The sequence below is a fragment of the Dromiciops gliroides genome, chromosome 2 (assembly GCF_019393635.1).
Source record: "Dromiciops gliroides isolate mDroGli1 chromosome 2, mDroGli1.pri, whole genome shotgun sequence".
NCBI lineage: Eukaryota > Metazoa > Chordata > Mammalia > Microbiotheria > Microbiotheriidae > Dromiciops > Dromiciops gliroides.
The window spans coordinates 108361377-108374728 of NC_057862.1; the positions used below are offsets into that span (position 1 = coordinate 108361377).

At 39.3% G+C, this 13352-nt stretch overlaps 1 protein-coding gene across 1 annotated transcript in view; it reads left to right on the forward strand.

Moving 5' to 3' along the window:
- LOC122743174 (cilia- and flagella-associated protein 43-like) overlaps positions 1-13352 on the forward strand; it is a 123637-nt gene that overhangs the window by 30009 nt on the left and 80276 nt on the right. The window contains 3 exon segments of the mRNA XM_043987939.1: positions 9065-9141; positions 9706-9837; positions 12802-12918. Of these exon segments, the coding sequence (XP_043843874.1) occupies positions 9065-9141; positions 9706-9837; positions 12802-12918 (326 nt within the window).

Sequence of the window (13352 nt, forward strand, 5' to 3'; positions counted from 1 at the left end):
CCCCTCCCTGTTTCCATGCGTGTGCCCTGCCCCCCTGTTAGGTTCTCCAAGAGGAACAAGGGAAAAGGTGAAGAGAGAACTCGAGATGAATTCTTCCTCCACTATTGGTTCTTTTTTCTCCACTTTTTTTTAAACCAGGGATCATACAGAGGTCTTATCCCTTCCCGTTTACAATACGCACTCTAAGTCTCTCTCCTGTTCACTTCATAAAAGATTAGATGGAAAAAAGGCACTAAAAAAATCCATACCAAATGGAAAATATACTGTCTCTATCAGTCTTCATCAGATTTTCCTGGCCCATTCATATGCAAATAGACCACTTGAAGCCCAACCACCTATAATTTCATCAAATGTGTGATGGGACTCAATTAATGAGCAGTTCTTTCTGTTACACAAATATTCCTTAATGATGTTATGTGGATATGGCGATTTCCTGGAATACCATACTCTGAAGAATATTGTGAGTGGTCCAAAAGGTAGTGTAGAAAACCATAGTGGGTATAAGTATGCTGCAGGAAATTACCAATGATGACTTGTGTGCAATAAGTAGTGTAAAAAGAACCTGAACTGGTCACACTGGAAGCTAGAGGAACAGATGAATGGCTGAAGTCTTGCACAGATGGATATCCCTAGGAAGGCCTTCAGCATAATGAATAGAGGATTTATAGGAGGACAAAGACTAGAATCATGACAACCTAAGATGACTTGTGGTATAAACCTTTTGAAACAGAAATGCCTGTTCATCAATAAACATTTATTTATTGTATATGAAAAGCAAGGAATAGGAGAGACAAAGACAGTAATGGAAATTCTTTCATGGACCTTGCTTTCCACTGTGGGGTGAACATCTACACAAATAAGGACAAACGAGGTTATTCAAGGAAGGAGGGAGCCCAACCACTAGGGGTGGGAATGAAGACTCTCCCAGGACATGACAATTGAATTGAAGGTTCTAGGAGGGGGAGGCAAAGAATTTATTTCTGGTAGGGAGATGTCTGGACAGGAGCTATAATGCTAAGTTCAGTGAATTAGAAAGCCAGTATGGTTGAAATAGAGAGTATGTAAAGGATAATAATATGTCTGGAAAGATAGGGAAGATCTGGATCATGGATGCAGAGTTTCTATTTTTTAGCCCAGGATAGAACCTCGTGAGACACCTTCATGTAGGGAACAGGAAATGGATTGTGAGTCAGCAGAGGAATCTGAGAAAGAGCAGGCATGCAGATAGAAAGAAAAGCAGGAATGAACAATGTCATGAAAGCCAAGTGAAGAGGCAGTATCTAAGAAGAGGGGAGTAGTTGACAGTGTCAAGGCTACACTGAGATCATAAAGTCCTTATGCTAGGGCTGAAAAAAAGTTTATGAGATTTGTCAATTAAGAGATTCATGACTCAAAGGGCAAAGGTAAGGTACTTATAGATATAAGTATGATGAAGCATCTTGGTATTTTGTATATAGCTGTTTTTATGGAATCTCCTCCATTAGACTATGAACTCCTTAGGAACAGGGACTTTCTTGTGCCTTTCTTTGTATCCTTAGCCCTCACCACAGGTCCTGGCACATATTAGATGCTTAATAAATGCTTCTTGACTGACTAACCATGAATTGTGAATAACAAATGGCTCAAAAGACATGTTGAAGGAGCTAAAATGTACCTGGAAATGGGCTGATTATGTAGTAAGAATAAAGGATAACAGACAGAAAGTTTAAGTGTTATTCTAGATTCCATGAAATATAAAAGAAGAGACTTCCAGGGCGGAGCCAAGATGGTGGAGGAAAGGCAGTGAGCTGTTGAACTCATGACAGATCACCCCCCAAAACATCCAAATAATGCCATAGGAAAATGCCCAGAGCAGCAAAACTCACAGAAGAATGTGCTGAAATCATCTTCTAACCAAGAACAGCTTGGAAGGTCAGAAGAAGGAAGCTGCTGTGCTAATACAGGAGTTGAGCCCAACCCCACAGTCACCCTGACACAGATCCAGTCCCAGGAAGGCCTCACCAGAAAAGCAGACCCCCAGAGCCTCTGAATCAGCTGAAGCACCAGTGTCATCTGGAACTAAGCTCACAGTCTGGTGAGAGGGCTGAGCCCTGGGCAGGGGGAAGACTACAGGGGTCTATGCTGGTGCTAAGGCAGAACTTGGATTTTACACCCCTGCTGAGAACCAGGAGGTAGGCTCGAGTAGCAGTGGCCCAGGTGGGGAAGGGGCACAGGATCATCAGAGCTAACAACAACAACACACAAAGCTGGTTGATTAGCAAGTTGGTCTGGTGTCATCTAAGGACCAGGGAACAGGCCAGGCTCTCAGGTCAAGGAGAAATATTGCAAGCTGCCAAAAAGAAGAATTCAAGTACTGTGAGCCCCAGTCAAGATAGCACAAGATCCAGCAGCTTCTATATTAAAGGACCAGAGGGCATGGAATATGATATTCCAAAGGGCAAAGGAAATAGGATTACAACCAAGAATCACCTACCCAGCAAAACTCAGCATAATCTTTCAGCGGAAAAAATGGGACTTTAATGAAAAAGAAGACTTTCAGGTATTTGTGATGAAAAGACCTGAACTAAAGGCAAATTTGACTTTCAAATACAAGACCCTAGAGAACCATAAAAAATTGGAGCTTGGGGACATACCTGGAGTCATACAGTGGGTGACTGTGTTGTGTCTGAGGCCGGGTTTTGGCTGGGATCCCCCTCGGTCCAGGGTATGCTTTGTCCACTCTGTCACTTAGCTAGGTGATGACATCTTAGGGTAAATTGAGGGGTGAAGGAATTCACTGGGGGGAGGGGAAAGGGCAGAGGTGAAATCCTACATGAAAGAAACAGGAAAAGGCTTATGGATGTGGGGGAGAGATGGGAGAGGAGCAGGGCAGTAAATGAATTTTACAACTCATCAGAAAAGGCTCAAAGACCTTAACTCATCAGAGCTGCCTCAAGGAGGGGACTAACAGGACACACCCAACTGGGTGAGTAATCTATTTAATCTGGGCAGTAAATGAGCCTAACACTTATGAGAATTGGCTCAAAGACCTCAATCTCATTAGAATTGGCTCAAGGAGGGAATAATGCTACACACTCAAATGGGTGGAGTAATCTCTCTAACCCTGCAGGAAAGTGGGAGGGGAAGGGGATAAAGAAGAGAGGGGCAAAAGAAGAAAGGGCAGAGGTGGGGAGGGACAGACAGAAGCAAATCCTTTTTGAAGAGTGATAGGATGAAAGAAGATGGCATAAGGAATAAATTCATGGGGAAGGGAATAGATGGAAGGGAAACAGTTAATAGTAATCATGAAAAAGAGAAAAGGAGGAAAAATTGTACAAACAACTATGGCAACTCTTGGTGGAGGAGCTAAGAATTGAGAATCAAGGGAATGTCCATCAATTGAGGAATGATGGAAAAAGTTGTGCTATATGATTGTAGTGGAATGGTCTTGTGCTACAGGAAATGACAAACAGGATGATCCCAGAAAAACCTGAAAGACTAATGAACATCAATGTATAGTGAAGTGAGCAGAGCCTGGGAGGACATTGTGTGTAGTGACAGCAGTATGGTTCATGAGCAACTGTGAATGACTTAACTACTCTCAGCCAGTGCAATGATCCAAGACAATCCCAAGAACTAATGAGGAAGCTTACTATGCACCCCTATAGAAAGAACTGATAAAAAGAACACTTGTGGATTGTACATATATAACCTGGTTGCAATCTTGTGGAGGGGGGGGCGGCACCGGAAAGGGAGGGAGGGAGAAAATTTGGAACTCTAAATCTTATGAAAATGAATGTTGAAAACTACCCTTACATGTAACTGGAAAATAAATGTTTGTTGCTGAAAAAAAAAATACAAAAGAAACCGGACAAATTTTACCAGTGATTTAAGTAGATTCTCAATGGAAGAGTGATGGAAAGTCATAGATAATAATTTACATGAGATTAAAAGGCATGGATAGATTGCAATATGAACTGGTTGGGGTTTAACCATACCCGTTGAGTCCATTGATATATTCATATATGTTAAATTATATAAATAGACCTAGCTGTATTACACAGGGTGGGGGTACCAATGGGTTCAAGTGCATTTTGTACAAATAGTAAAAATTGACAACATAGATGGGGAGTATCTGTAGCCTGAATCATTGAACACTGACTAGTTTTCTGAGCTGACTTAGAGAGCTTCTGAAAAGTGTTCAACTGTTTTCTTTTTTTAAAGTGTGTGTGTGTGTGTGTGTGTGTGTGTGTGTACATGTGTACATGTGTACATACATAGGAGTGGGGGCAGCTCCTAGCCATGTACCTCTGGAACAAATAGACACTGTTTCCAACAAACCAAAGCCATCTCTGGCAGAGATTAATTTAGGCTAAGTAAACTCACAGAATCTATCCCAGGGTACTACCTAAGATGTTATTTCACCCATCATAAGACCAATTGACTAGATTTATTACCCACACCTGATTTTGCAACAACTGACTCCAGTTCTCTATTCCTCAATACCACATTTTATGAGAAGTCTAGATTTCAGCCCAATTCTTCCCAGTACCTGCTCCTCTCAGTGGTAGCAGATTACCTAAGATGGTTTGAGTCTTACCAGATCAACCTACAACCCATCCTCCAGATGTTCAGGTCTACATATAAATGAGGGGACTGATAACTAGCACTTTTCCAGGGAATCTATAGAAGTCAGAGAAGATCTCTAATCAACCACTGGAAGGTATTATATAAACTTTTCTTTCACTGAACTAAATTACTTTCTTTGCTGGAAATTGGTCAGTCTGATTCTGAGTCTACTAGCTGAAGCAGCTAATTTTCCAATGGATTCATCCCCTTTCCATAGCTACCTCTTCCAGTTGAACAGGCAACCTGACCTACATCTGACATACCTATGTCCTTCTCCAGTGATTTTGATTCGAAGAAAGAAATTGACATATGAAGATGGTTCTGGACTTTTGGAGGCATCAGGCCCATCATTACTATTTTAGGGACTAGTAGGAAATGAGAACACTTTGGGACCTGCCTATAACCTGATTGCTCCAGAATCAGATGGAATATTTCATTGCAGTTACTCTTGCATGTATTGTATATTCAGGGAAGACTAGCACCTCTGATGTGAGGATTTGCCAAACTCATTTCATGACTGTTCATCCACCTTTATGTCCCCCTGTCACCCAACTCTCACCTGTGGCTCCAAGAAGCTGTGGTATGCACCATGACCATGCCCTGGTAAACCTTCTTGGGCATATGGGTTAAAACCAAGTTGAGGGTAACTGACAGGCCTCAAATCCATGAGTGAGTTGGGAAGGGGCAGTATCTACCCCAAGCATGTGAAGACTTATCCCAGTGTTCTCCTGGTTCTGCTCATCTCACTCAGCATCAGTTCATGTAAGTCCTTCCAGGTTTCTCTGAAATCTGCCTGCTCATCATTTCTTACAGCACAATAGTATTTCATTACATTCATATACCACAAATTGTTTAGCCATTCCTCAATTGATGGGCATCCCCTCAATTTACAATTCTTTGACACCACAAAAAGAGCAGCTATAAATGGTTTTGTACATGTGGGTCCTCTTCCCTTTTTTATGATCTCTTTGGGATAAAGACCTAATAGTGGTATTGCTGGGTCAAAGGGCATATACAGTTTTATAGCCCCTTGGGCATAGTTCCAAATTTATGCCTAATCTTTGTACTCAGTTTAGGTGATTTTTTTCAAAAATTCTACATCTCCTTATTTCTTGATAGAGTTGTTCCTGAGTGTCTTCCCAGGGCAGTCCACTCCAGAACATATTTTAACTATCAATCTCTTCTCTACTGACCACCTGCCTCCCACTAGGCACTTATACTTGCTTATTCGCCTCACAGATAATTCCCTCATTGACTTTGGGCAGAGCCTTGCTCCCTAGACTGCAGTGAGATTTCTTTGGCTGGTGACAGGTGTGGAGGGAGACACTAGTGACCCTTGGTAGATCAGTTTACCCAGCTTGTTTGAGGAGAGCAGATCATCCTTGGGTGTTTATGCTTCAGTATGGGAACTCACAGAAAATACACTTCATCATATTTCATTTGGGGGGCATATGACTTAAGAATCAACAAACAGCCTTTGGAATTTCAGTTTCATGAAATCCTCTCTCTGTTTCTCCATCTTTTTAGGTAGGTATTATTATGGCAAACCTATTTTCTCTATATATTCTAAGGGCTGCAATATGTTAACATTGATCCATGCTGAACATAGTAAATGCTTCTGTGTCCTTCTGATTCAAATGATCCTCTCTTGCTTAAGTGTTGTAGTTGCTTAAGTAGACAACAGAATTCTACTCAATAAGCATTTATTAAGTACTTCTTCTGTGCAAGAAAAGAGGAAGCTTGGCATAGAGGGCAGAGCTGGTTTCCTGGTCAGGAAGATCCATGTTCAAGTCGTTCCTCTGACACATACTGGTTGTTTGACCTTGGGAAACTGATTTCCCCTCTCAGTATTTCAAACAACTTTAAGATGATAAGTGGGTGCTGATTAGCAATGGGAGAAAGAGTTCTTTTATTTAGTATTAAGTACTGTACTTTGCATTATAATTGAACATTTTTCATTTTTTCCCATAAAGTATATGAGGAAGTTTTGATACCTCACTCCATGATGACCTCTGAAAAGAACTTAAAAAAAGGAGGTATGCATTTTAAAAAATGAAGTAAATTAATAGTATAGGACAAATTTACACTTAGAATGACTTTTAATGTGAACTGTCTGGTGAGCCCCCTTTAAGAGAAGTGTCTTTTCTGCACTGTGGAACCATCTTTGGATGGCTCAAGATATTCTTCTCTAAAGGAAAGGTCCTGCTCCATTAACAACTTTTTCAGAAATTTGTATTCCTCTTAGCTCTGTGGCTTCTTGATAATCTAGGGAAATGCTACCAATAAGGACAGTTAAATACTGGGCTAAGTTACTGAAGAAAGTCGTATAACTTCCTTGAAAACATAACTCAGGGCTCATATCTTCTGGGAAAGGAAGTCTTCCATGATTTATTTCATGAAAGAATTCCTCCGGATTAGTTTCCCTTCAGGATTTGTATACTTAGTTTATACTATGTAAATTTGTTAAGCTCACAACCCTCAATGATAATTTTATATCACTTTGAAGATAACTAAGCCAACTGAAGTGCTATTTATTTGAATGAAGGTATTCATCATGATAAAAGCATCTACCTTAACCAAAGCATTTCACAGTCACAGAATCACAGAATTTTGAGAGTTGAAAGGGAATTCATCAGCCATCTAACCCAATGCAATATTATGCCAGAAGCACAAAACATGAAGCCCATAACATTCCCCAATGCAACTTGAACCAGATTAAAATGTAATTGGGAAATATCTAACAAAATAAATAAGACATAGATAATGCTAATAATAGTTTCCTAAGTCAATATTCAGCCTGTACACATCCTTCAGTATGTTTAATGACCCTCTTTCTATTTGAGCTTGACATTGTATTACAACACCTCTTATAATGGCTGTGTGACCATGGACAAACAATTTAACCTCTCTAAGTTTCCTCATCTGTAAAATGAGAATAATGATAATAGAGTATTTACCTCACAAGATTATTGAGATAATCAAATAATGGATGTAAAGAGCTTTGCAAAGCTTAAAGGACTGCATAATTTTTGGGGAATAATTTGGGGAATTATTTCCTAATAGGCAGCATGGAATAGTGGACTAAGATAGCCAGGATGTCAGAGCTACCTTGGGTTCAAGTTCATTCTCTGACATATATTGGCTGTATTACACTGAGAAAGTCACTACCTTTCAAGGCTCTAGGCAACTCTCAATACCACAGGTTGAGGATTCACATTGGTTGAAGGAGTTTCTTCAACTTCAATTTCCCTATACCACTGATATCACAGGTCTCCACGAATAAGCCATCTTGTACACATATAGGCTGGGTTGTGGTGTGTAGGATACTGAAGCCCTCCCTGGCAAGCACCATGAGTTTCCTGAGGGTAAAGCAGAAAAATGCCTTTGTGGCTGGCCCAAGATACTATTTCTTCCTTGACCAATCTTCTCCAAAGCCATCAGAATCCCAATGCTGCTGGTGGTCTGTTGTTTTTCCCCAAAAGACATCCTATAATGCATCACCTACCTATTTGCCCCAATCCTCTCAACCATTTTAACTATTGGTCAATGTAATTGAATCAGAATTTCTTGATTTGTTTTTGTGTAGTTCTGAAAATGTGCTCTTCAGTTGCTTCATATGCCAATTCCAGTTTTTCTGTCTCTAAATGCTTGGAATACAGAGAAGGTTCACTTAGTCCAAGTCTTTTGAATCTTCTTTATAGTGATTGTTGACCTGCTAACTGAATGACTGACAGAGTTAGTGACTAAAAACTGTGCATGTTGAATGATTTCCATTTAGTTCTACCTCAAAGGCCTCTTGAGTTTCTGTCCTTCACTTTAAAGAAGCTATAGTTCTGTCATTTTTGTTACATTAAAAAAAAGATAGGGGGCAGCTAGGTGGCACAGTGGATAGAGCACTGGCCCTGGATTCAGGAGGACCTGAGTTCAAATTCAGCCTCAGACACTTAACAATTACTAGCTGTGTGACCCTAGGCAAGTCACTTAACCCCAATTGCCTCAGCAAAAAAAAAAAAAAAAAAAAAGAAAAAGACAAAAAAAAGAAAAGTTGATCTTCATTGGTGGCCAAAATAAAATAATAATAACTTGCTTCACATGACAAAGTACTTTCCTCACAAGAATCAGTAACTCTACTCATAGTTCATGCAAGTATTGTTAACACCATTTTGTAGCTGAGGAAATTGAAGCTCTGAAAGGTTAAACGATTTTCCAACTATCATAAGCTAGTCAAGAGTTTTAAAACAAATTTTAATAGGAGTATTTGGAAAATAGCACTATTTTTGCATATTCAGAAAGTGCTTTAGAAATTAAAGGATTTAACATCTGGTTCATGTATTTTATAACCCTGGATCAAAGTTGTTAGAGAAAATGAAAAATGCTATAGCATTAATATAAAGTCGATTTATTCCACTTTAACATTTCTATGACATTACTTTGTTTTGTTTTTGTAAAAATGAAGACATCTATTATAAAAATAAAATTAAGGGAATCAACAGCATGGCAGTTCATAAAGGAGGACTGTTTGTTTCTGGAAAGGTAAGCTTTTTTCTATATTTTCTACCTCTGTCATTTGTCTTTTTTTTTTTTTTTTTTGGTGGGGCAATGGGGGTTAAGTGACTTGCCCAGGGTCACACAGCTAGTAAGTGTTAAGTGTCTGAGGCTGGATTTGAACTCAGGTCCTCCTGAATCCAGGGCCAGCGCTTTAACCACTGCGCCATCTAGCTGCCCCCTGTCATTTGTCTTTTAAGAGTGTTAATTTTAAAAAATCCAATACTTTGGGAATCAAGGTGAGGAAAGGGAAATACAGAAAAGAATTCCCAGATGATCACATTTTAAATGTAGTCCTGGAGAAATCATCAATAAGGATTTTGGCCAAAACAACATAAATTGCATATCTGTCATCATTAATGTCCTCAGGGTGTTCGACATGGAACCTTAGTAATTCTCACATGGACTTTAGAGGTAGAAAGGACCTTAGAGGTTATCTAGTTCATTTTGTGAGTTAGGATTGCGATCACAGCCAAGCCCTTGGTTTGACTCAGTTAATAGAGAAAGTCTATTATGCTAGCATGCACTTATTTTCTTATTTTTTACATCTAGGCTGGCATTTTGCATTCTATTACTATCAAGGAAAGTAACTACACCATAAAGGATCACATCAATTTACAAGCCCCTGTGGAGAATATTGTTTTTTCTCCTGATTATAAAAAATTACTACTTCAAACAGAAAACGTAAGTAAGATGATGAATTCCTGTCATTAAATGCTAATATCATATATCATGGAACATGTTATTTTATTAAGGTACTTATAATCATATGCAAATATGTGATGGATCTATTAATTTGTCCATGTAGAGAATTCCCAGGTTAGGCAATCCCTCCACTAAGGTAGATAATAAGCCATCTATGATTTAGTAGATTAGTCCTAGGGGCTTGTCTCAAGAACTGAGAAGTTAGGCCATTTACCCAGGGTCACATAGCTAGTAGATAGATGTCAGTGAAACGATTTGAACCCAGGTATTATTGGCTCCAAAGTCAGCACTCTCTGCATCACATCATATGAATGGAGGATGGAGAGCCAGTGACCTCTTTCTTCTCCCTTCCCCTTTTTAGCTTTCTTTTGTGTGGAATCCTTCTTAATTAGGTTGTAAGCTCCTAGAGTTTTTTGTTTTTTTTTTATATCTCCAGGGCTTAATGCAGTGCATATCACACAGCTGGCACTTAAATGTTCATTGACTGACATCACACTGCCTCTCTCATTATACTTTACCAATGTCATGTTATTGTTCTTGGGTCACTTTCATACACAAATTTGATTCCATAGTTACTTGCTTCAGCAATGCACTGGATTCCACCCCTGTTTTCTTTATCTTCCACTGCTTTTGCTTTACTAATCAAAACCTTGGGTCACCCTCAACATTTGCCTTCGTTTTTCAAGCTGCTGAGTGCATCCAGAGGAAGTCACAAAACCAAGTGGATGGGAACAATTATGTTTTCTAACCTCCACTGAGTCTGTCCTGCTTCACAATTATCCTTTCATTCATCATTGAGGGGCTCCCTTATATATTCCCCATGGCTACTCCAACCCTCCTCTCTCTTCAAATCCCCAGGTCCATCTTTATCCTTTTTTTACTCCCAGCAGCTAGATTGCCCTTCTACACTTTGGAGAAAACTGAGGTTATCCATCTGAATGCCACACTTCTTTTTGTCTTCATCCATCTTTTGTCTCTGTGCTCTAGTCTGAGGTGATTAGGTGACCTTCCCTCCTTGCCAAGGATAACCTCTCCATTTTGCCCTTGATCTCTTCTCTTCAAGAATCTTGTTTCATCTTTTTACAGCTCTCTCCCCCAATCTGCCCTTCTGTCCTTCCCTTCTCCCCACCCCCTATCTCCCTTCCCTCCCTCAGGGCAAAAATATATTACTATACCTACTTGAGTATGTATGTTAGTCCTTCTTTGAGCCAATTCTGATGATATTACAGTTCACTCACTCCCCAACTCCTCCCCCCTCTTATCCTCCCCTCCATAAGCTTTTTTCTTGTTTCCTTTATGTGAACTACCTCTCCCCAGATCATCTTTCCCCTTCCCCCTCCCCCAGTCTATTCCTCCTACACCTAAACCCTATTTTAATGATGTCATCATGGGTTAGTTAGGTGGCACAGTGGACAAAGTACCGCCACTGGACTCAGGAGACCCCAAGCCCAAATCTAGCCCCAGACATAAGACACCCCACCCTGTCTTCCCCACAAAGAACAAAACAGAAATGCTTTATGGATATTATCCCTTCATATTCAGTTCAGTCCTGTGTCTTCTGTGAATTCTTTACTGAGATAGTTCTTATGAGTTTGAAGTATTATCTTCCCATGTAGGAATGTAAACAGTTTGATCTTTTAATATTCCTCATGAAGTCTTTTTCCTGGTTACCTGTTTATGTTTCTCCTGGGTCTTGTATTTGAAAGTCAAGATGTTCTGCATTACTGCACAAGTATGACTTATTGAATTGCTTGATCTCATAGGGAGGGTTGAGGAGGGAGGGAGGAAGAAAAATTTAGAACACAGAATTAGCTCAGGGACCTTGATCTCATCGGAGTGGGCTTATGGAGGGAATAGCATTCATACCCAATTGGGAGGAGTAATCTATTTAACCCTGCAGGAAAGTAGGAGGGGAGAAGGATAAGGAAGGAAGGGTAAAAAAAGGGAGTGCAGAACGGGGGAGAGGATAGTCAGAAGTAAAACACTTTTGAGGAGGAATAGGTAAAAAGAAGGTAGAGTAAATATCATGGGAAGGGAGCGGGATGGAGGGAAATAGATAGGCAAAATGTATGGTACCTACTTTGCTGGGATTTTATGAAGAAAATTCTCTGTCAAGCTTAAGGTACTATATACATGCTATGATGAACAGGATACTATCAGAAAAACCTGGAAAGACCTACATGAACTGAAGCAGAGTGAAATGTACTGTATACAAAATAACAGCAATAGTGGGGAATGATCTGCTGGGAAGCATGTGGTTATTTTCAGCAAGGCAATGATCCAATATAACCCTGAAGGACTTATGAAGATTTCAGCCCATCTGCAGAGAAAGAAGTGATAGTATCTGAAAACAGATGGAAACACATTTAAAAAAAATTTTTTTTCTTTTCCTCTTTGACAATTCCTTAATTGGAAGTTTTGGGGTTTTTTGACTGTTTTCTCTCACAACTAGCTAATATGGGAATTTTTTCCATGACTACTCATGTATAACTTATTTTGAACTGCTTGAGTTCTTGTGTGTGTGGGTGGGATTGGAAGGAGGAAGAGAAGTTGAAAAAATTGATGTTGAAATGAGTTTTTACATATATTTTGGAAAATAAAATTCTATTAAAAAAAAAGAATCTTGTTTCATCAATCAATTTTTGTTGGAATGATCTACAGCCAAGCTTTAGAGCTCTACTATCAGAATATCAATTTGGCTGCTGTGTAGAGGATCTATTGGAAAGGGAGAGACTTGAGGCAAAGAGACCAACTAGGAAAACTACTGTAATAATCTAGGTGAGAAGTTATGAAGGCCTGAAGTAGGATGGTGGCTAAAGGAGTAGACACCACTATTTTCTCCAAAAGTTTATTTCAAGGTTAAAAAAAAAACAAGAAATTATATTTTTTCAAGAACTTGTAACAAACATTGTTTTCAAATTATTTTAAAATTGTGTTTGACAGGGATCTGTTTTTGCCTATACTTTTGAAGAAACAGCAAAAATTGAAACCATTTTGGATGCATCTGGTGGCAATGTACAGGCAATTGACTTTGTCACACTTGGAAACCAATACTGCATGGTGAGAAATGTTCTCTGCTCTATTTAGAGATGTATTAGCATTGAAATTTCTGAACTGTGAATACCTAACTATATACAACTTAAATATGTCCCAGTACTAGTAAAAGGCATTGACTTCATTTCATTTTCAGGTACAAATTTTTTCTCTCCCTCTTATTTCTACTTCACTGTCTTTCTGCCATCCCATTAAGAAAGAGAGAAAAACAAAATCTGTTACACAATGATAGAAATATACAGAGTCAAGCAAAACAAATTTCTGCACTGACTGTGTCCAAGAAAGAAAAGAAAAAAAAACCCATAGTCCTCAGAGTCCATCATCTCTCTATCTAGAAATGGGTAGCACGTTTCATCTGAATCCTCTGGAATTGTGGTTGTTTATTGTGTTGATCAGAGTTCCCAAGTTTTTCAAAGTTGATTACCTTTAAAATATTGTTA